Here is a 24,649-nt window from a genome sequence, read left to right on the forward strand (position 1 = left end):
ATATATAGCTGACAGAAATAAGACATGAAGGCTCTATGGGGGGAGATATTATTTTTTGCTTTTTAGTATTTATCATTGATGTAGCCACTAGATTAGTAATTTATTCCTAAACAGACCATAAATTATTGTATTCATGTTCAGATAAAAGTTGTTGTCCACTACTTATACACTGATGGCTTATCGTTTGGGGTAGAGTTCGTGAAGGTCCAACACCCCCCACCTATCAGCAATTTGCAGCTTCGGCCGGAGGTAAGCAGAATACAGAGCTGGGATACTGTTTAGTTTAGGCTAGATGATCAATATGTGGATGGTAAAGAAGCCCTTTAAACTTTTTATGCCTGTAAGGTCACTTTCAAGTGGCCAAAGTTTCCAACCAGCATCATCATCCAAGAGAGTTGTTTGGAAATGTCAGTGTCCAGACTCCACATGGAAGAACCAGATGCAGTTGTGGAGAATTTTTAAATGATGTGATTAAGACTTTATTAAATAACCAACAGTCTAATACACAATTCAGGAGAAAAAATATACTAAAATATTTAACGATGCTGTATGCAGATTATATTATTTTAGCATGAAAAGTATAATACTATCTGATAATCTTGCCTACTCTGATCACTTAGGTGTTGAACAATCAAAACTTCTTCTTGGAAGCTGAAGTCAATTCAAAGTATGGAAGCATGACTGCTAAGCTGCTTTACAGTGGATACGGAAAGTATTCATACCCCTTTAACTTTTTCACTCTTTGCTTCATTGCAGCCATTTGGTAAATTCAAAAAAGTTCATTTTTTTCTCAGTAATACACTCTGCATGCCATCTTGACTGAACAAAAAAAGAAATGTAGAATTTTTTGCATATGTATTAAAAAAGAAAAACTGAAATATCACATGGTCCTAAGTATTCAGACCCTTTGCTCAGACACTCATATTTAAGTCACATGCTGTCCATTTCCTTGTGATCCTCCTTGAGATGGTTCTACTCCTACATTGGAGTCCAGCTGCGTTTAATTAAACTGATAGGACTTGATTTGTAAAGGCACACACCTGTCTATATAAGACCTCACAGCTCACAGTGCATGTCAGACCAAATGAGAATCATGAGGTCAAAGGAACTGGCCAAGGAGCTCAGAGACAGAATTGTGGCAAGGCACAGATCTGGCCAAGGTTACAATAGAATTTCTGCAGTACTCAAGGTTTCTAAGAGCACAGTGGCCTCCATAATCCTTAAATTGAAGAAGTTTCCTAGACCTGGTCGTCCAGCCAAACTAAGCAATCGTGGGAGAAGAGCCTTGATGAGAGGTAAAGAAGAACCCCAAGACCACTGTGGCTGAGCTCCAGAGATGCAATAGGGAGATAGGAGAAAGTTCCACAAAGTCAACTATCACTGCAGCCCTCCACCAGTTGTGCCTTTATGGCATAGTGGCTTGACGGAAGCCTCTCCTCAGTGCAAGACATATGAAAGCCTGCACAGAGTTTGCTAAAAATACATGAAGGACTCCCAGACTATGAGAAATGAGATTCTCTGGTCTGATGAGACAAAGATAGACCTTTTTGGTGATAATTCTAAGCGGCATGTGTGGAGAAAACCAGGCACTGCTCATCACCTGCCCAATACAATCCCAACAGTGAAACATAGTGCATCATGCTGGGGGGGGGGTGTTTTCCAGCTGCAGGGACAGGACGACTGGTTGTCATTGAAGGAAGCATGAATGCGGCCAAGTATTGAGATATCCTGAATGAAAACCTTTTCCAGAGTGCTCTGGACCTCAGACTTGGCTGAAGGTTCACGTCCAATAAGACAATGACCCTAAGCACACAACTAAAATAACAAAGGAGTGGTTTCAGAACAACTCTGTGACCATTCTTGACTGCCCCAGCCTGAGCCCTGACCTAAACCCAATGGAGCATCTCTGGAGAGACCTGAAAATGGCTGTTCACCAACGTTCACCATCCAACCTGACGAAACTGAAGAGGATCTGCAAGGAAGAATGGCAGAGGATCCCCAAATCCCAGGTGTGAAAAATCTTGTTGCATCATTCCCAAGAAGACTCATGGCTGTACTAGTTCAAAAGGGTGCTTCTACTCAATACTGAGCAAAGGGTCTGAATACTGATGACCATGTGATATTTCAGTTTTTCTTTTTTAATAAATTTGCAAAAATGTCTACATTTGTTTTTTTTTCAGTCAAGATGTGGTGCAGAGTGTATATTAAAGTGAAAAAATAAACTTTTTTGAATTTACCAAATGGCTGCATGAAACAAAAAGTGAAAAATTTAAAGGGGCCTGAATACTTTCCGTACGCACTGTATATGTGCAGCTTCCTAATATACTTAGGCCCCGATTCATCAACGGTTTTACACTAGAGTTCTGGTGTAACAAGCTTTTAAAAGTTTAAAAAATGTTGATGCAACGAGAGGCTGCACTAAAATTTTGCAACTTTTGGCAGTCTCACACCATTTTTGCTCAGCTCCGACAAAGTGTGCAGAACGTTGACAAGTCAACCACCACTCGTCAAATTTATGACAAGTGGCAGTGTTCCTTACACCACAAATCTTACTCCAGTCCCCAAGTAGAGTAAGATTTGTGACAAGGTGCAGACAAAAAAGTACACCACTTTTCAGATGTGCCAGATTTATTTTAAGAGGCATGCGTTTCTTAATGAATCAAGATCATCTGTTTCCAGCACATGTCTCATTCAGGACCAACATGAAAAACACTGTTCTTAATGAATTAGGGTATTTGTACTTTAATTCAACATTTTCCACATCTCCGCTTACTGTTGCTGAATTGGAGAGCCCCATAACCATGCAGCAGCAGAAGCAAATATCCAGTTCTGATATTTACCATCATGGTTCAGCTTAGCTGTAATGTGGGATCCAGAGTGCAGGTGGTTTACAGTCCAGAGCGGGTAGATGTAGCAGACTCTCACATGTGAAGGCTGATTGTAAGCATCTGTATTTAGAAGGAATATTTCCATCTTCCAACAGCAGACATGTTGAAAAAGAAAGTTTCTATAAAGACTGTCTTTGATACTTGTCTATAATATCAACAATCACCATAATTTATGGACCAAGTACCGTATTTTCCGGCGTATAAGACGACTTTTTAACCCCTCAAAATCTTCTTAATAGTCGGGGGTCGTCTTATACGCCGGGTACAGATAAAATGTGCATATGGTGGGTGGGGGGGGAGTGGTCCCGATAACTAAGACAGGGGGCGTCTCACAGTAAAGTGTGAGTGGAGTATATCCCCCTATTACCTCATTGCGGCAGCGTGGGGGTCTCTGTGCTGGGAGCGGCAGCTCCTCTTCGTGCCGTGGGTGCTCTGTGCTGTGGGGCGGCGGCGCATCTTCGTGCCGTGGGTGCTGTGGGGCGGCGGCGGCGACGCATCTTCTTGCAGCGTCGGGGCTTCTCCGGCATCTCCTCCAGGCCCGGAGGCACCGCCAGCCCCATTGCTTTGATGCGGTGGCCTCTGGGAAAATGGCCGCTGCTCAGATTCAGATCTCGTCTCCCGAGGTCTCAGGAGACGAGATCTGAATCTGAGCATGCGCCGCCCTCAGCGGCCATTTTCCCGGAGGCCACCGCATCGCAGCCTCTGGGAAAATGGCCGCTGCTCAGATTCAGATCTCGTCTCCCGAGATATCGGGAGACGAGATCTGAATCTGAGCAGCGGCCATTTTCCCGGAGGCCACCGCATCACAGCAATGGGGCTGCCAGACTGCCTCCGGGCCTGGAGGAGATGCCGGAGAAGCCCCGACGCTGCAAGAAGATGCGCCGCCGCCCCACAGCACAGAGCACCCACGGCACAGAGCACCCACGGCACGAAGAGGAGCTGCCGCTCCCAGCACAGAGACCCCCACGCTGCCGCATTGAGGTAATAGGGGGATATACTCCACTCACACTTTAATGTGAGACGCCCCCTGTCTTAGTCATCGGGACCACTCCCCACGCCAAAAGGCACATATTCACCGGCCCTATAAGATGACATACGGTGTATAAGAAGACGCCTGACTTTTAAGAAGATTTTATATTTTAACTGGAAAAGTTGGGGGGTCGTCTTATACGCCCAGTCGTCTTATATGCCGGAAAATACGGTAATACTAGGATTGTACTAAGCACTATGTAAAAGAAATTAAGTGTTTAAAACGTACAGATCCAGACCCATGAAAAGGCAACAGACCAGACCACATGGCCCCGAAAGAAAAAACCTACACTTACATAATGAGTAAGATAATGACACAACACATTCACAAACCTCTTACTTCCAGGGATATAGTACTCAATGTGACTGTGGACCTCTACAAAAACGTAAAAATGACATTTAAATAGTATCTTTGCCCCTCAAGATTGCACTTAATTTTCAACAATGTATCTGAGATGTGTTGGCGTTGGCGCTGTGGAACAGCGGGACAGAGGGACAACATCTCACATTTGGTGGCATTGCCCTAGAATTCAGCCTTTTTGGAGTACAGATTTTCAGGTTAGAATCTCTCTTAGACAGTGCCAAAAACTCCCAAAATTGCCCTACTTTCCATTTTCCCAGGATCTATTAAGGCTTAGAAAAATATACCATAAAAGAAGATGTGGATTTCATATGCGCTGCTGATTCCAAAAAAGATCTGAAGACGTGTTTTGAAGAATCGTGGTTTATTGTCAACGTGTTTCAAAGTCAAACTGACTCCTTCCTCAGATCAGCCACCTGTACTTGTAGTATATCCTTCACACATCCATGGATGATGCAGAAGCTGACAATTGTGCAATAATAGTGGTGGTGTCACACACTCACAGCCGTATCAGGTGAGCAATTTACCATTACTCACCAACTATTACTTGGATAAGACCCTATTGCGCTTTGCAATCCCTTTCAAGGCTTAGCAAAAACATTTTGAGAAACCGTCTTATGGCTGCCAGGAAACTTATCCCATTGTCATTTCTCTATTGGATGGAAAAGCTATAGGCTGAGAACCCCTGGTGATTATGATCATCCGTGGAAGAAATTTAAAGATTCTGATAATTTTCATATTCTTAAAGAGGTATTCCCAACTCCAAGATTCTAACCCAATATGTAATAGGTGTAATAATAATATGAAAAAGAAAAAAAAATAATATTAATATTAGCAAATACCTCCAATTAGAAATGTAGTATAGGTTTTCTGATTTCGCCATCTCTCTTTCCTCATGTGCAGGTCCTGCAGTTCCTGCACATGAGGAAAGAGACATAGTGAATCAGAAAAACTATACATTTCTAATTGATGGTATCTGCTAATATTAATAATATTATTACACCTATTACATATCGGGATAGGATCTTGAAGATCGGAATACCCCTATACGATAAGATTTTATGTGTGCTATTGTGGCCCCGACCCCTTTTTTTTCTTCTTCTTCCCTTCTTCTTCCATTCTGCCTTCTTTCTCTCTTTTCCTCTTTCTTAATATTCTGACTCATGGATATGTAGAACGCAGTGGTGCCTGGATAGACCTATTCTTTTGGGCGCTTCCGTATTGACCTGTACTCACGTTCATACCGATTTATCAGATAGCTTAACTCAGCCACGTTCTCATGTAAGAAGACTCCAGGAAAAGAGGATTGCTTTAACCGAAATTCTTGTATTATGATGAAAGTAGCAGGTAAAAAGGAATATTCAACAGAGGACATGTAGAAGATGCATACAGATATGGTGATGATGACAAAATGGAGAATAAGGGCGTGAACAAACATACATCACAGGACTACAGTGAGAGAGTTGGGACAAAATAAAGGGAAAGGCAAACTTCTGCCTAGAAAGAAAGGATGGAACACAAACAATGCAAACATTAAATGATTTCTCAAGTCGTGGGACATGACACTCCCCGTCTGAAATCCTTGGATTTCACGATGTCCGTAATTTTTCGAAGTCGTTCGAACCTGAAAAAACAAGAGGAAGAAAACATGCATGCAATAATAAACATAAAAGATTTTTAAGTCCAACTCGTTGTTGTTGACCCGTAGATCACACCGAAAGATAAGTTCAAGTATATAAAACCCATCTTCAGATTGAGGAAGCCGCAAACATGCAAACTCTTCCACCAACCCAGAATCCAATGGGAATGTTAAGGGTTCAATCCAATGGAAAATGTCAACATTCAATAAACTGAGGAATGAGGAGGAATGCTCCCCGCCGTGAACAACGTCCAGTAGCATGTTCAGTTCATGTGATGTCCTCCTTTCGTAGAAGCAACACGAGTTCAGTGACCGGGCGGAAGAAGGTTCGGGTAGAGCCCCCTTTTGTCACCTTAACTTCTATCTTACGAGTCTTTCCGTCCTCACTGGGTAGGACCTTGGTGATAAGTCCCATTGGCCAGTCATTACGATGAGCCTCTGTATCCTTTAAGAGAACAAGGTCTCCTTCTTGGAGATTGGGTCTGGGCGTCTGCCATTTGTGACGGTTTTGAAGCAAGTGTAAATATTTGGTCTTCCATCGATGCCAAAACACGTTAGCCAGGTGTTGTACTTGCCTCCACTGACGTCTGTAAATGTCCTTATTATCGAAGTTCCCAGGCGGAACTGTAGCAGCTCCAATCTTCTGTGTGAGAAGTGTGGCTGGAGAAACATCAGAACCCAAGTTGAGGTCCTTTAGGTTTGTGGCGTGGTCCTCAGATGGAAACGCGTTCATTACGTCTTGTACAACTTCAGCAATTTCTACTGCCAATACCGCAGCGCAAAGCTCGAGTCTGGGTACAGAGTGTGCAGGCTTTGGAGTTAACTTGGCTTTACCCAGGATGAAACCACAGTGTACCTTGTTAGCTCCTAAGGTCATCAGATAAGCTACTGCGGCTATGGCTTCTGTAGATGCGTCAGAGAAAATATGAACTTCTCTTCTGATTGCAGTCAAAGGTGATCTTGGAGAATAACAACGTGGGACTTGGAGTTGCTCTAAGAACTTCAGAGACTTCTTCCACGCCTCCCACCTTTGCTGTTTCTGAGTTGGGAGCGGGGTGTCCCAATCCGTGTTCTCGGCCGTAAGCTGTCTTAACAGTATCTTGCCTTGAATAGTGATGGGTGCTACGAACCCGAGAGGATCATAGATGCTATTTATGACAGATAGGACTCCTCGTTTGGTAAAGGGTTTGTCATAGGGTGACACTTGGAAAGTGAAGGTGTCCCGTTTGATATCCCACAGTAGACCAAGGCTGCGCTGTGTTGGAGGAACATCGGAACCCAAGTTGAGGTCCTTTAGGTTTGTGGCATGGTCCTCAGATGGAAACGCGTTCATTACCTCTTGACTGTTAGAGATAATCTTGTGGAGTCTGAGGTTTGATGTGGATAGCATTTCCTGTGTTCTGGAGAGTAGGTCAATTGCATCTTCGCTTGTGGGCAAGGACTTGAGCCCATCGTCCACGTAGAAGTTCTTCTCTACAAATTGCCGAGCATCGGAACCGTACTCTCTCTCACCTTCCTGGGCTGTCCGTCTCAGTCCATAGATCGCCACAGCAGGTGAGGGACTGTTGCCGAAGACATGGACCTTCATCCGGTAGTCTATGACCTGATTGTTGACGTTGTTGTCCTTGTGCCATAGGAACCTAAGATAGTTTCTGTTGTCTTCTTTCACAATGAAGCAATGAAACATCTGCTGAATGTCGGCCATTATGGCAACAGGTTCTTGTCTGAAGCGGATCAATACTCCAAGGAGGCTGTTGTTCAGGTTGGGCCCAGTTAGGAGCAGGTTATTGAGAGAGAGGCCTTCAAACTGAGCACTGGAGTCAAACACCACTCTGATCTGATTAGGCTTGCGAGGGTGATAGACACCAAAGGATGGAAGATACCAACATTCTTCTCCCTCCCTCAGTGGTGGCGCAGGTTCAGCATGATTTCTGTCAAAGATGTTCTGCATAAAGTCAATGAAATGCTTCTCCATCTCTGGTTTCCTCTTTAGGGTACGCTTTAAGGATGAGAACCTTGCAGTTGCTTGCTGCAGGTTGTTCGGCAACCTCACTCTTGGGAAACGAAAGGGTAAAGGAGCTACCCAACTGTTGGAGTCGTCTTGAACAAATTCTTTATCCATAACCTTTATAAATTCTTTATCTTCCCTTGTGGGTGCCAACTTGTTGTCATTACTTGTGGAATCGAACACTGATGACCCGAGGTTTTCTTCCCAGGACTGGAGTGTGTTCATGTTGTTGAAGGATTCCTGTTGCCACTTGGTGTTGCTCACTTTCTCTTTCACCCAGTAGTGATGTGGGCATGGTTGGAAATGGGTGCTGCGACCATTTGACAAAATGTGTGTCTTGTAAGAGGAGATGTTGTTAGGTCTCTTCATCTTGTGTATGCAAACATTGCCTATGATTACCCAGCCTAGATCTAAGCGTTGGGCAAATGGTGCATCGTGTGGTCCATTAATTTGCTGACGCACCTTGTGCAGCCGGAGGATGTCTCTGCCTAGCAGAATCAGGATATCTGCACTGTTGTTGAGGGCTGGTATCTTGTTTGCTATCCCCTTGAGATGTTGGTGATGAAGAGCAGCCTCTGGCGTTGGGATCTCTTCTCGATTGGATGGAATCTGGTTGCACTCGACCAGTGTAGGTAACGGTATCTCGACGGTGTTCTCGAGAGATGTCGCTGTAAGACCACTGGCCCTTCTCCCATAAACCTCTGTAACACCACTGCAGGTACCTAAGGTGTAAGGGTAGGCATTTCCCTTTAAGTTAAACATATCAAAGAGTTCTGACCTTGCAAGTGATCGGTTGCTCTGATCATCCAGAAGGACGTACACCTTCACGGCTTTCTCTGGGTGACCGTTGGGATATACGTTCACCAGGCAAATCTTCGCACAGGACTTGTCCCAGAGGTCTTCTCCGCAGACTTCTGTGCATGAAGAAGATATTGTGGTATGGCTTGCAGTTTGAGCTGCGTCCTCCCCGCCATGGCTCGTGGTGGGGGAAGGAGTAAGTGTAGAGTCAGGACGGAATGGGTGGAGTGCTTGTACGTGGTCCTCACTGTCACACTCCATGCACTTAATTGTAGTTTTACAGTCTTTAGCAAGGTGTTCAGTAGAAGCACAACATCTGTAGCATACCCCGAACCTCTTTAGAAGCTCCTTGCGTTCCTGGAGCGGTTTCTTCCTGAAGCCGATGCACTTTTTTAAGGGATGTGGCTTCTTGTGGATGGGACATTCACGATTTGGGTTCTCTATCTTTTCACCTTTGTTACTCTTGTCTGGGGCTGGTGTTGGTAAGGGAAGAATATCCGTCTTCTTCACTGACACTGGACCTCTGCGGTTTCTGTCGTTCGAGCGTGCGCTGACGTATTTAGAAGGAGGTGAAGCTGGGCCACTGGATTCTTGGTAAGAAAAGCTTGGGTCGTTCTTGCGCTCTGCCACGTCTTTTATAAACTCACAGAAGTAGGAGAATGGAGGAAATGACACTTGATGGTCTTTCTTGTATTTTGACCCTAGTGTAGTCCACCTTTCTTGCACGTTGTACGGTAGCTTGGAGATAATGGGATTTACTCCACGAGCAGTGTCCAGGTAGCTGAGGCCAGGTAGGTGGGTGTCTGCCTTGGCCAGCTGGAGCTCTAACAGCAAGTCACTGAGCTCTAGGAACTTTGAACTGTCCTTGCTTGCTATCTTTGGAAAACTCTGTAGACGCTTGAACAGTGCATCCTCTATGGCTTCTGGACTGCCAAAGTTTTTCTCTAGTCTTTCCCATGCAGCCATGAGACCAGCCATTGGATTACTGATATGTACAGACCTGAGTCTCTTGACACGCTCTGTGGATTGTGGTCCTAGCCATCTGATTAGCAGGTCCAGCTCTTCGGCAGCAGTGATGCCGAGGTCACTAGTTACGGTTCTAAAGGCATTTTTCCAACCTCTGTAATTTTCAGGTTAGTCGTCAAACCTTGTGAGACCGGTTTTAGTAAGTTCGCGGCGAATCATGTACCTTGCGAAGTCAGACATGTCTGTTCTTTCTGACTTAGGATGCACGAATGTGGGCTGAGCGGTGTTGTACATAGGAGTGGAGACGTCTTGGCCTTGAAACGTGGGTAAGTATGGAGTGGCATATGCATTTAGTCCAGCAACCGGTTTGGTGGGTATAGTCTCTGCTACATGCGGAGCTGGCACTATGCGGTTGTCGAGAGTATAATGACCTGCCGGTATATTGGGTTGCGTGTAGATAATAGCCTGTGGAGTTTGATGAGATGCAGGGTCTTGGCGCATACCGGAATACGAAGGAAGTTCAAGTTCGGGAGCATTGTACTGACCTTGAGTGTAGGGTTCTGTAAGTGGATAGGCATCCTGGTGCCCTGGAGAAGCATGAACGCCATCAGGAGTGTTAGTGATGATCTGCGGTTCGCCATTTTGGCTTAGCACGTAGTCTCTTGTGCGTTCAATAGGGTCCTCTGCCTCCACTTCACACAAACTGATGCTGTCTCTTTGACTCCCACTGATAGCTCGCTCCAGGATCCTTAACTCCGCCATGGCTGTTGCGTGCTCACATTCCTTCTCCAGAGCTTCCTTGCGTGCTGCATCCGCATCCATGTCTGCTCTCCTTTGTGCTGCATCCATTTCTGCTCTCTTTTGTGCTGCATCCATTTCTGCTCTCTTTTGTGCTGTGGCTGCGTCCATATCTGCTCTCCTTTGCGCAAAGGCTGCTTGTATCTTAGACGTTTCTGCCTTAGCACGTGCCCTTATAAGCTGCTGGCTGAGAGTGGAATATTTTGATGAACTTGACCTAGATGAGCGTTTTGAGTGCTTAGACGATTTGGATGAGCGAGATGATGCATCTGGTGTCCGTGCAATTTTAGCCTCTATCTTTGTCTTAATGTCGCGTACGGTGTAGTCCCTTTCAGAATTAAGTTGCTGGAAACTTTGCAATTCTTTTAAAGTCTCTGGCAGATTCAGTTTTTTCAGGAGAGTAATGTATTGGTCAGTCTTCTCCATATACCTTTGGTATGCTGTGCATAATTGTTCTAGGACTCCCTCTAGTGGTAACTCATGAGAAGCAGGCCTTGATACAGTGTCTATGTGACTCAGCACTTTCTCCCATAGTGAAGACACATCACGATATACAACACCTTTTTCAGTCTCTAAATTCTCCATGACTTTCCATGTAGGTTTAACTGTACGTTTTCCCCTTTCACTAGCTGGTGGATGGGGATCTAGGTCTCTTTCCTGTGTCTGTAAGTCTGGTAGGGACATTGTATTCCTTGCTTCAGACATGATTTGCTTGCAGGCAGGAAGAGTGGATGATGAGGGTTATACTTCTCACTGTTTATCTGCAGTGTGTGCTTCTATGCACGCTGGGGTCTGGCTGGGAACTGGGTTACTGTGTATCTGGGAAATGTCCTTTTCCACTGAGGTTCAGCACAGACCTTGAGTTACTGTCTCTGAAGGCAGGATATTCCTTTTTACTATTCTGACTCATGGGTATGTAGAACGCAGTGGTGCCTGGATAGACCTATTCTTTTGGGCGCTTCCGTATTGACCTGTACTCACGTTCATACCGATTTATCAGATAGCTTAACTCAGCCACGTTCTCATGTAAGAAGACTCCAGGAAAAGAGGATTGCTTTAACCGAAATTCTTGTATTATGATGAAAGTAGCAGGTAAAAAGGAATATTCAACAGAGGACATGTAGAAGATGCATACAGATATGGTGATGATGACAAAATGGAGAATAAGGGCGTGAACAAACATACATCACAGGACTACAGTGAGAGAGTTGGGACAAAATAAAGGGAAAGGCAAACTTCTGCCTAGAAAGAAAGGATGGAACACAAACAATGCAAACATTAAATGATTTCTCAAGTCGTGGGACATGACACTTAACTTCCATTGTCTTCCCCTCTTCTTTTCTTATTTTTCAGGTTTAGACATGCAACAACCTTTGTACAAATTATTGGATTTGCAACTGTACTGGGACATAATCTATGTTCTTGTTTTATTGTGTGTAGATTTTAATTGTCCCGCGTGACCAATAAATGTTTGTTTATGTTTTCAAAAACTTAATAAAAATCAATTCAGCATACATTTTGGATATTTATTGAGTAGAATAACAAATTAATGTAAAATGTATGGACTTTCAAAAATTAAATTGGTTCCCCATCTCATAAAGCAATAGGACATCGCTATACCATCACTTTGTCGGAGCTGTACAACTCAATGGTTGATATCGCCATTGTGTAGGTAAAGTTTAGATGGAAATATGGCGCTACATAAATATTATGTCCCAGAGGTCGACCCCCGATGTTCATAAAGCGATGGCATCTCCTTGTGATTTATTATCATTACTTTCTGAGATGGCAAAACCACTAATATGTCAAAAACTAGTATTAATATGTGAACTTCACAACAATAAAACCTGATATAATGGAATAGTGCATGTGCAGGAGGTGGCTATATATTGTTTTTATATTTTATGAGGCCCTGAACTGATAAAGCGGGAATTGTCCAGTAGTGGACCACCCCTTTAAGGAGGTCATCCAGCACCACTCACTTCTACATTAGGAAGTGAAAATTAGTGCTAATGTGGTATCTGTCAGCAGCCGGGCAAGTACCCTGCACCTGCACAAGTGATTAGAATTAGACGCATGCACAATATAGAAGGATGCCGACAGATGTCAAATCAGCACTGTTTCTCACCTGAAGAGGCGCAGGTGAGAGGCGCAGGAGAATCCCTTTAAATTTTTTCCAATAACATTGTCTAGGTGATGGCGCGGGCTAATTCCTTTCTGGATGCCTAGGGTCATACTAATACTCTACAAACGTCTGACAATATTCTACTCATATAAGTTGCCCCTCTGTGTAGATGTTCTAATGACAGCACCTTTACCGCCTATGATCGTCTAATGTGGTCTAGTGTATGTTAGAACATGGTCGTTTCTGTAATCTACATGCACAGGGCCTCTGGAGCCGAATCTGTGCCCTGTACATACATACAACATCACGGCGAAACACGGAGCTAAACAGGGCGCAGAAAATCATCAGGTAGCCACATGGAGAGGTCTTGATAGCCACATGCTCTTATTTCTTGGGAGCAATATATCTTCCATGGTTTCTAAAAGAAATAAGTTGAAGGGATTTTGTCAGAATTTATTTGGTCATATTGTGCTTTGGAAGATAATGTCATCCACACATTTACTTATACAATCCGACTGAAAAAAAAGTTGAAATTCATATGCAAATGAGGCTTAAGTGCTATGGAGGTGGCAAAGCACTTCCCAAACTTCTGCCTCCCCGGATCTATTTCCCGCCCATCCCCACCATACTCTCCTGTACAGAGAGCTCACTGGCTATGTAATGAAGGCATCTGAAGCTGCAAAACATCCTTAGGCCGAGTGCTATTTGTCCTCTCTGCTTTTATCCCTACATTGCACATTGGATATCATTAAGCCAAGGATTTTTTATCATCTGATGAGTGCCGTGACTCTACCTCTGTGCTTGGACTACTGTGGACAGCTGGTTACAGGGCACCACCATGCCATTCAGCATCTGCTGCGCTGCACCCCCGAGTTGCTGGTACCAAGGAGTAGTGCCCACCATTTGTCTTGATCCTTTTGCTTCTGAGGATAGGCTTTAGGGTACGGCATCAGGAAAAGAGATTTATTTCCAGAAATTGGCGTAAAATATAGTGCACATTTATGCCTCATGGCAGACATAGATTTTGATGCAAGACACGACAAATTTGATAAAAGTTTTGAGCTTTTTTGGGCATCTTACTCCAGGGTAAATGAGTTAAAAAATGTTTTCCAGAAATAATTTTTCCTCTCCCCATCAGCTTTCACTACGATAAAATAATAAAGTCAGGCGCTATTTTACTCCGTCCGGGAGCAGCACTGCATCTCCACTGCTGCATCGGGCATAGCTGAAAGGCTACAAGTGATGTAATGATGAAAGCACACGGGACCAATACAGCCAGTTACTGGGCTAAGTGGCTCTGTGGATGTAGACAACAAGGGCTGTTAAGTGCAGATGTCACTGCTGCAGTCAGTCACAGAAGACTGGTGCAGGGGTACAGTTATTATTTTAACACTTACTGGAAGCTGATGGAAATGGAAAAGTTTTTACTGGAAAACTTCTTTAACAGTGACATTTAGAAATGCCAGTATACAACCCCTGGCAAAAATTATGGAATCACCGGCCTTGGAGGATGTTCATTCAGTTGTTTAATTTTGTAGAAAAAAAGCAGATCACAGACATGGCACAAAACTAAAGTCATTTCAAATGGCAACTTTCTGGCTTTAAGAAACACTAAAAGAAATCAAGAACAAAAAATGTGGTAGTCAGTAATGGTTACTTTTTTTAACCAACCATAGGGTAAAAATTATGGAGTCATGAAAAACAAACAAGCAAAAAAAACACTCCAAAACATCACTAGTATTTTGTTGCACCACCTCTGGCTTTTATAACAGCTTAACAGCACTTTAGGCTTTTTACTTCTGGCTTTTAGGGAGTGTGGTGTGTATGCCATACTATTCATTTACTGAGTGACATGTCTTTTGACAATTACCATATACCTTAGCCATTTACATATGGTTTTTATGAGACCTTTTTCCTACAGTATATTCAGACATGTGTGGTTATTTAACTTAATATTTTGATTGGGAATTTTTTTGGTCTACCAGTATGTTTGCCTTTAACAACCTTCCCATGTTGTTTGTATTTGGTCCAGATTTTAGACACAGCTGACTGTGAACAACCAACATCTTTTGCAACATTGCGTGATGATTTACCCTCTTTTAAGAGTTTGATAATCCTCTCCTTTGTTTCAATTGACATCTCTCCTGCTGGAGCCATGATTCATGTCAGTCCACTTGGTGCAACAGCTCTCCAAGGTGTGATCACTCCTTTTTAGATGCAAACTAACGAGCAGATCTAATTTGATGCAGGTGTTAGTTTTGGGAATTAAAATTTACAGGGTGATTCCACAATTTTTTCTTTCTTCTATGCTTGGTTAAAAAAAGTAACCATTACTGACTACCACATTTTTTGTTCTTGATTTCTTTTAGTGTTTCTTAAAGCCAGAAAGTTGCCATTTGAAATGACTTTAGTTTTATGCCATGTCTGTGATCTGCTTTCTTTCTACAAAATTAAACAACTGAATGAACATCCTCCAAGGCCGGTGATTCCATAATTTTTGCCAGGGGTTGTAAGTAACGCTCCCTCAGAGTCTATATATGAGCTTTACATTTATTTTTTCCAATGTTAACTTGTATTTTTACATGTAAATGCAAATCACACATTGTAACACAACTGTGAATGTTTGCACAACTTTTAAAAAGTGACAAGAATTTTCTTTTGGGTATACTGATCAGCTACTGGTATGCAGTAACTCAGGAGCTGGCTTATGTGGCTGTCCTAGGGGATGTTTACATCTACTTTCAAACCACCTCCCAATTAATGGGAAAAGTACACGTTCCACTATGGAACTGATATTCGTGTAGTAGAAGACAACAGTCACCTATTGTTGCGATTTAAGTGCAGGCTTTATGGATTGAGCTATGGAGGCTAAAATCTGCACCAAATCTACAATGAAATATGCAGGTAAACTTGTAGATTTGTGATGTGGATTTTCCTTAAAGTGGTATCTGGGACCAAAAAACAAAAATGTTTCTAAGCACTAACAGGCAGATAATTGCTCCTTACCTGCCTGTTGTGCACGGAGCCGTTGTCCCTGGCACAGATCAGTCACAGACACTCCTGCCGGGGATTCTGCTGCCTCTGCTGATGTCACGTCTACAGACTGGAGGCTTCTTTCCCAGTCTGCTGTGCAGCCGGGGTGGGACTTCCAAGGTCAATCTGATTGACAGCCAGATCCTCACTGCCTAACTGGATGATCCGGCTGTCAGACTCAGAATGACGTCAGAAGTCCCGCCCGGTCACGTCAGCAGATGCAGCTGAATCCCCAGCAGGAGCGTCTGTGCCTGCTGTGTGCCGGGGACGAACAGCGCCGTGCACAACAGGCAGGTAGGTTGCAATTTCCTGCCTGTTAGTGCTTAGGTACATTTTTTTGTAATGTCCCATATATCCTTTAAAGAGAATCTGTCAGCAAGTTTTTATTCCAGCGATATGTCACTTAGTTTACTGGGTGCAGCAGTTGTGATAGAAGGCTGAGCTGTATATAAACCGATTCACATGACTGACTGGCATAATTCTCTGCACAACGAATATTGATAGAATGCTGCAAATTAGTGGTGGGGTCGGAGTTACACAGGAGGCACAAGACATCTAGTCCTGTAGTGATAATCTCCTGCTGATAAAACATTGATATTATTGAAACAGAAAAGCACAGCCTAGTAAGTGACACATTGCTGGAATCATAAAATGAAAAAGCAAATGGATAGTTCTGCGCTGCCAAGAAAGAATGAAGGATTCATTCCTTTTAATATTGCTACCCAGATAAGACCCTATTTTGTGCTTTGGCTCTTTCCAGTGCCTCCTTTAGTATTTACATTGCTGGAATCGGTGTCTCTGCCCCTTTATCATGCAGATGTCACAACACAAGAGTAAAACCATACTGGCAGATTAATTTTAAAATCCATATTGGATATTTCTGCCTCTAGATTTTGTTGTGTGTTCATAACCTAAGTCCAGTTTACTTTACAATTCCTTTGTAGTCAGCCGGGCACCTTAGATATACACTGCACTAAGCATTTCCTTAATGCAAACTGTTACGCACATACTGAATGCTAGCACACATGTGTGGTGTCATGAGGTTTTCAATATATGGTGTGGAAATTTCCACCTCAGATCTGTCCCAAAATGCACATTGAAATCTGAATGTACTACATGCAAATTTTGTGATGGATTTTTCTACAGATTTCGTCTTACCGTATTACCAAGCATTTCATATTGTGAGATACGTGGTGACAATCCACACAAGAATAAGCATGCTGCAGATTTGTAAATCCCCAGCATTGCTCATATTTTCAAACATGAAAAGACTGACAGTCACTTCCAAACAGAAAACAGGTGTGAACAGGTGCATTCTAAGAGTAGCCATCTGCTTACATAACTAACAAAGTTGGACTCTGTAGCGATAGAGCATGAATATATCAAATATATGAAATTTGAATTGCATTACTGCTCCAGAAAATAGGAAAAAAACAAGAAACTTAGCACATAATTTGGCCAATTCATGCGTGTCCAGCAGCAAAGGTAAGGTGATCTTCATTGCTGGGAACCTATCCTAATGTGAATTATTTATATACATAGGCGCTCTGAGTGAGAATTCCACCCATCAGCCCGTGGCGGTTTTAATTATAGCAGGATCCTACCTACCCATACAAATGTAGGCATCAACCTAGGAGAGGATTCACATTAGTCAGGTTCCCAGCAATTTAGATCACCTTGTCGCGGCTGCTAGGCACGCATGAATTGAACAAATTATGTGCTAAGTATCTTCATTTTTCCTATGTTCTAGAGGAGGAATGCAATTCATATTTCCTATATTTCATGTTTAGGCTGCTTTCACACTAGCGTCGGCACGGAGCCGTTGCTATGCGTCGGCCCGACGTGCCAACGTGCGTTGTGAAAGAAATGCCCGATGTGGGCAGCGGAAGCAGTCTTACGAAGCTTCCGCTGCCCCATTGTAGGGTCCGGGGAGGAGGGGGCGGAGTTTCGGCCACGCATGCGCGGTCGAAAATGGAGGACTCGACGCACAAAAAAAGTTACATGTAACTTTTTTGTGCCGAAGGTCCGCCAAAACACGACGCAACGTCGCACGGCGGTTGCGACGTGTGGCCATACGTCACAATGCGTCGCTAATGTTAGTCTATGGGGAAAAAACGCATCGTGCGGGCAACTTTGCAGGATGCGTTTTTTCTCCTAAACGACGCATTGCGACGTACAGCCAACAACGCTAGTGTGAAAGTAGCCTTACATGCTATAGCGCTACAGAGAGCAACTTATTTGTGAGTTGCTCATATTCTCAGGCACATTTCATCTGCATTGAAAACCTCACTCACTTACATTGTACTGTAAATTGGTGTAGGTCTGCTGGGCAGAGTCCACAGCAAAAATCCACAGCAAATCCTGAAGGGGTAAATACGTGCCAAGTAAAAAAGTTTCATTGATAGTATGGAAATAATGAATTCAAGTTTTCCTTCTTGTATATGTAATACTGTACACTGTAATTCCTTTTGCATTTTACAAGCATGACAAGGACAATTTACCTCACTTGTAGAATTTAATTTCAGTATCAACACAGTCATAGAAAAGGTCCACTACTACAGCAGGGTCTAGTGGATTTGAGCTACTGAGTAAATCTTCCATAGCATCCAAGCCTTGTTTCTCCAGATCTAATAATATGGTAAGAAGTTGGTCTCCTTCCTCCTACACAGAAATAGTAAAGAAGAAAAGTGTTATCTTGTTACAGGGAATCTGTGTTTGCTGCCCCATCTATGAGCGGCATGATGTAGGGCAGAGACCCTAATGCAGTTTTTGATAAAATCACTGATTATTCTGACGCAGATCTACCAATTCTCTGAACCCCGCCCACACCACTGATTGGCAGCTTTCCGTGTACACTGTGGTGGGGGCGGGGTTAGGCACAGCTCATGAATATGGAGGACTACCTGTCAGCAGGATTACTAGTCCTTTAGTGATAATCTACTGCTAAAACTGTGATTTTATCAAAAGAACTGCAAGCAGCTCAGTAATTGACACATCACCGGAATCAGACCTTCTGTCTCTATATTATGCTGCTCTCAGATTGGGTAGCACAATCTTGTGACAGATTCCCTTCCTTTAAAGGGAATCTCCAGCAGTCAGATGAAATCACCCCTATAACCCACAAACCTAGGCCACATTATAACTCTCCAACACCATCTCTAACCTGCTTTTAGAATAGAATAATCAAGCTCATGCCCGCCATCCTAACCGCAGGTAACCACATGCCCCACTAATCCCTATCAGAGCATCATGTAGTCAGATAAAGCCAGATAACAGCTACAAGAACTACTGCTTCTCTGCACTGTCTTCATAAGTCATATCTGACCTAGCAAACAAATGTGTATGTCCTTTCTCTTGGCTTTCCTCTTAAACTCCAAAAGTATGCTGCACGGTTAGTTTCTTTCCTGTAAAGGTGGTCCTTGTCTGTGTGAGTTTTAGATGGGACAGGCACTGGCCTAAACAATAAGAATCGCTGTACAGTACTGCAGAACATGTTGGTGATATAAAAGCAGCTTTACATCTTGTATAGGTAACAGAAAGCAGCCTCAAGGACACTCAGTATGTACGACATATTGTGACCTTTTATTTTTCAAAAACCTCTAGTAGACCAATGACACCAGACATTGTGATTCCAGTTGTGAAATTCAAAGACTTAAAAAAAAAAAAGAAACTCTGTACAGCTGGGTACAAATGAACATTTTACTTTTCTTTTATTATATTTAACACTATACATTATATTTTCAAAATAAAGACTTCTAGCTAAAGATTAGATAGCTGTTCGACTGATAGGTATCTCTCCTGACTTCCCCGTACACAGGGACGCACAGCTTGGCCTTGAGCTCCTTAGTTCTGTATGAGACTCCTCACCAAGGCCAAGGATAGTCCCCTGTAATTCAGGATAGAAATGACCACCCCTCCGAGAGACATCATCATCTGTCGGAGATAGTCAGTAGACCCCATACACATTAGACTGTTAGACAATCCCGACGATATCAGCTGGCTCAGACAACATTAATTCAACAGGTATTCGAGCCGTAAAGTGTAGTTTTTATTTAATAAATAATAGTAAACATAAACGTAAGAAAACTTTATCATATATCTTATCAGAGAAATGTGCTTCTTTCTCAGTCAGGGATGATCAATCATTTTCAGAAGTCTCAATTCACAGGTGAAATCTGTATTCAATGAAGACAGAGTGTTACATCATTGCTAGAGAATCATTATCAGTAGAACCTGCCATCGCCTATGTAGAATGGGAGGGAGAAGAGGAGGGAGAAGCCCTGCCTCTATTGCTCCCTCCAACATACAATCCTATCAGAATACACAGAATATTACAGTGGCATGTAAAAGTTTGGGCACCCCTGGTCAAATTTACTGTCATTTCAACAGTTAAAAATGAAATAATCTCTAAAAGGCCTAAAGTTAAATATATATGTTTTTATCTTTTGCATTTTAAAAATTACAAAAAGGAAAAATGGGACGATGCAAAAGTTTGGCCACTCATGGAGATTTGTGTGCTCAGATAACTTTGACCAAGGTTTCAGACTTTAATTAGCCTGCTAGGGTTATGGCTTGTTCACTATCATCGTTAGGAAAGGCCAGCTGATTTAAATTTCCCAGCTTTATAAAAACCAAGAGTATGCAAAAGAACATCTAAACAAGCCTGATGCATTTTGGAAACAAGTCCTGTGGACCGATGAGGCTAAAATAGAACTCTTTGGCCACAAAGATCAAAGGGAACGTGTGGAGAAAAAGGGCACAGAATTTCAGGAAAAGAACATCTTGCCAACCGTTAAGCATGGGGGTGAATCAATCAAGATTTGGGGTTGTGTTGCAGCTAATGGCACAGGGAACATTTCACGGGTAGAGGGAAGAATGTGTTCAGTGAAATTTCAACAAATTCTTGATGCAAATGCAGCGCCCCAGAGTCCTGGTCGTTGCAGTACTGTGGCTCCGCCACTAAGGGGGGCTATGGTACGTCTGATGGCACTGAAGGAGTTCATCTGACCAGGTATCACAGATACCAATACATTTCACAGTCTGGCCTCCAGGGGGAGCTAAGGGCACTATTCATTAGGCCACTCCTCACAGTCTGGTAAAACTGGGGGTTAGGCAGGAAGTTAGAAGAGAAAGCTGACTGGGTTGGAACCAGGCAACACCTTGTGGCAGGGGGTGTTGTAGGGGAAGATTCAGAGGGGTCCCTGTCAGGGGTGGGATCCTGACAGAGGCCTAGCGAACAGAGAGAACGTTACGGGACCGCGCCTGCACGAAATAGCGGCGGTACCCCAAGAAAGGATAAGAAGCGAAGTTTATTGTGCTGAGTGAGAAACGAGATCAACGCAACAAGGAGAATACCAGTAGGAGTCATGCTGTAAGACGAGGCAACATCCTATTGAGGCGCATAACCGGTGGCCGGAACGCCGAGGAAGTATAGAGCTCCAAGCCAAACTTCAGACCTACGGCAGGACAGTCAGTTACAGGTGGGCTGTCTCACCCAGACCCAGGAAGACACAGGGGGGTAACAACAGGAGTGGGGCGACGCTGGAGTCCCGGAAAAGCTCCGAGCCTCCCCGTCATACGGGTGCGTCCTAACCGTAAGATCAGGGGGACGTAGAGGGAGAACATCAGAATCGAGTTGTGAGGGAACACGAGAAACAGACACAACAGTTGTGGGTACTATCCCGTAAGCACAGCAGGGGAGGACCACAACACACAAGCGCAGGAAGGTAGGCACAGATTTCCACCTGCAAAGGGAACTCTGGAGGTGCCATCGGACCGACCGGACTTGCGCAGCCCTGTTAACCGTATTCCGGATTGAGGACTCAGAAGCCTTCAGTAAAGAGGTAAAGAGACTGCAACCTGGTGTCCTCGTTATTTACTGCACTGCACCTCCACCACCATCCACATCTATTATTGTACGCCCCTCAGCAGGGTCACGGACCGGGTCTAGCCACCGTGACAACCCCAGAGCAGAGACTCAGAAGCCCGGTACCGGGTACCCCTCGGCCCTGCGGCAGTGGGGGCGCTACACAAACTTTACACCATCTGTAAAAAAGCTGAAGTTAAAAAGAGAAATGGCTTCAACAAATGGATAATGATATTAAATACATGTCAAAATTCACAATGGACGCAAGCTGAAGGTTTTACAATGGCCCTCACAGTCCCCTGATCTCAACAACATTGAAAGAAGACACCAGAATCTCACACAACTGGAAGAATTTTCCAAGGAAGAATGGATGGCAATCACTCAAACAAGATTTGAAAGACTCTTGGCTGGCTACAAAAAGCATTTACAAGCTGTGATATTTGCAAATGGGGGTGCTACTAGGTAACATGCAGGCTTCCCAAACTTTTCCATTGGCCCATTTTCCTTTTTGCAATTTTTAAACTATAAAAAATGAAAATATATATACATTTTGCCTAAAATACAAAGGAAATGTGTCATCTTTAACTTTAGCCCTTTTAAAGATCATTTCATCTTCAACTTGCTTAACTGTTCACAATAACAGATATTTTGACCAGGGGTGCCCAAACATTTACATGCCACTCTACTGCAAAGTTTATTATTTTCATGTGTAGTATTGATTTAAGAAGTAAAATTTAAAATGATGGTTACTCTTTAAGAATTAACATAATGAGCTCTGAAAGATGCCACTCACCTTATCTTTATCCATTAAGGAGAGCGCACATTGATGGGCTTCATAGAGCTCATGTTTCCATTGTGAATGATCATGTTCACAAGTATTATCTCTTACACAAGAGGACTGCACCATAGGGACAGCTTTTATATCTTCCACAAAGATAAAGGGTTTAAATATAGACCTAAAAAATAAAACAACCAAGTTATAGCAAGGATAAAAAAAGATAACTGGCCTGCGCCATCCTAACCAATGTGTACACTTATGTCTTCTAGTCAGCATGGTGTAGTTCAGGAACTATACATCATTAACACTTTAAGATTACAACTGGTAGTGCTGTATATCGGTACTATAAAAGTACTACATGGCACCGTTATTGGTTTGTATAGGGCTAATTCTAGTTTCTATATTACTCTATTTAGAAAAAAATGGACCTCGACAAATTCTGATCCAATCGTGTGCAGAATGTATAAAAAAAACATTAGAGACCACAGTATTTTAGAGGTAGTACGGTATATTGTGGCCTCTCTATGGCCAGTATGGCGTTTGTGATCCATGCTAAGTTTAGCCCAAACAAATGCCGCAGCTTCCCATGTGTATGTTTCTGTCTTCAGTCAGAGTATGTCCACACGGCGTTTTTTCAGGTGGATTCCGCCTGAACAAGCGTTTCAAAAAGTGAAAATAATGCAAAGGGACGTCAAAACTATCTTTAAACCGTGAAGTGGTTTAAAGAAGTAGCATAGTTACTCTATAGGCGGCTTCCGCTAAAAAAACCTCAGCATGTGCGCCGGTGTCGTAAAAAGGAGATTTTTGTGTACTCACCGTAAAATCCTTTTCTCCGAGCCAATCATTGGGGGACACAGGACCATGGGGTGTTATGCTGCTGCCACTAGGAGGACACTAAGTAAACACAAAAAGAATAGCTCCTCCCCTGCAGTATACACCCTCCTGCTGGCTCTCAGTGAACCAGTTCGGTAACAAAGCAGTAGGAGCTTAATATTTAACAAGGATGAACTATGTCAAAAACCAAGTTAACTCAACAAAAACCAAAGCCAATAGGCTAACAGGGTGGGTTCTGTGTCCCCCAATGATTGGCTCGGAGAAAAGGATTTTACGGTGAGTACACAAAAATCTCCTTTTCTCCTACGCCTTATTGGGGGGACACAGGACCATGGGACGTCCTAAAGCAGTCCCTGGGTGGGAAACAATTAACTGCAATTGCTACTTGCACCCACAAGTTACAGATGCGGCACAGCCGCCTGCAAAATTCGTCTGCCGACGGTCGCATCTGCCGAGGCCTGAGAGTGAATATGGTAATGTTTTGTAAAGGTATGCAGGCTGGACCAAGTCGCAGCCTTACAAATGTGTGCTGCCGAAGCTTGGTTCCGGATGGCCCAAGACGCACCCACTGACCGAGTGGAGTGAGCCTTAATCCCTGCTGGGACAGGAAGACCTCTGACTCGGTAGGACTCCTGAATAGCCAAACGGATCCATTTGGCTATTGTCGCCTTGGAAGCGGGAAACCCTTTCCTCGGTCCTTCCGGGAGCACGAATAGGGCACCTGACTTGCGGAAAGACGCTGTCCGCGAGATATATCTCCTAAGAGCTCTCACTAAATCCAGTGTGTGAAGGGCCTTCTCGATGCGATGGACTGGTGCCGGACAGAGTGAGGGTAAGACAATCTCCTCATTGAGATGAAAAGAGGATACAACTTTAGCTAGAAAAGATGGGGATGTCCTCAAAACCACCTTATCGTGATGAAAATTCAGGAACGGAACTTGAGAGGACAGAGCCGCCAGCTCAGAGACTCGTCTTATAGAGGTGACCGCAACTAGAAAAGCAACTTTCCATGAAAGAAGAGACAGGGAAACCTCCTGTAGAGGTTCGAAAGGAGTCCGTTGCAAAACTCTGAGGACCAGATTAAGATCCCATGGTTCCAACGGCATCCTACAGGGGGCGCCCGATGGGAGACTCCCTGAATAAACGTCTTGACCTGTAATCTGTTGGCAATCCTGTGTTGGAAGAGAACAGACAGGGCTGAGATCTGTCCCTTGAGAGAACTAAGGGCGAGACCCAAGTCCAAACCCGTTTGTAAGAACTCGAGAATGGAAGGGATGGAAAAATGTAGAGGAGAACGTCCTCGGTCGCTACACCATGAAAAGAAAGTCTTCCAAGTGCGATGATAGATACGCATAGACGTAGGCTTTCTAGCGCTGATCATGGTAGCTATGACTTCTGGAGAGAAACCTGCCTGGGTTAGCACCCAGGTCTCAACGGCCATGCCGTCAAACACAAGGCCTCTGAGTTCTGGTGGTAAAAGGGGCCTTGAGATAGCAGATCTGCGAGAATCGTTAATCGCCAGGGAA

The 24,649-nt window shown here is 43.7% G+C and overlaps 1 protein-coding gene across 1 annotated transcript in view; it reads right to left on the bottom strand.

Moving 5' to 3' along the window:
* Window positions 1–4,629: 4,629 nt before the first annotated feature.
* Window positions 4,630–24,649, bottom strand: part of SCRN1 (secernin 1) — a 76,864-nt gene continuing 56,844 nt past the window's right edge. The window contains exons 7-10 of the mRNA XM_077268843.1: window positions 22,305–22,467; window positions 18,147–18,306; window positions 11,799–13,030; window positions 4,630–5,425 (exon numbers count right to left, since the gene is read on the bottom strand). Coding sequence (XP_077124958.1) covers window positions 18,148–18,306; window positions 22,305–22,467 — 322 coding nt within the window. The 3' untranslated portion in view covers window positions 4,630–5,425; window positions 11,799–13,030; window position 18,147. The remainder of the gene's footprint in view (window positions 5,426–11,798; window positions 13,031–18,146; window positions 18,307–22,304; window positions 22,468–24,649) is intronic.

Source organism: Ranitomeya variabilis, chromosome 6 (genome assembly GCF_051348905.1).
Source record: "Ranitomeya variabilis isolate aRanVar5 chromosome 6, aRanVar5.hap1, whole genome shotgun sequence".
Classification (NCBI taxonomy): Eukaryota; Metazoa; Chordata; class Amphibia; order Anura; family Dendrobatidae; genus Ranitomeya; species Ranitomeya variabilis.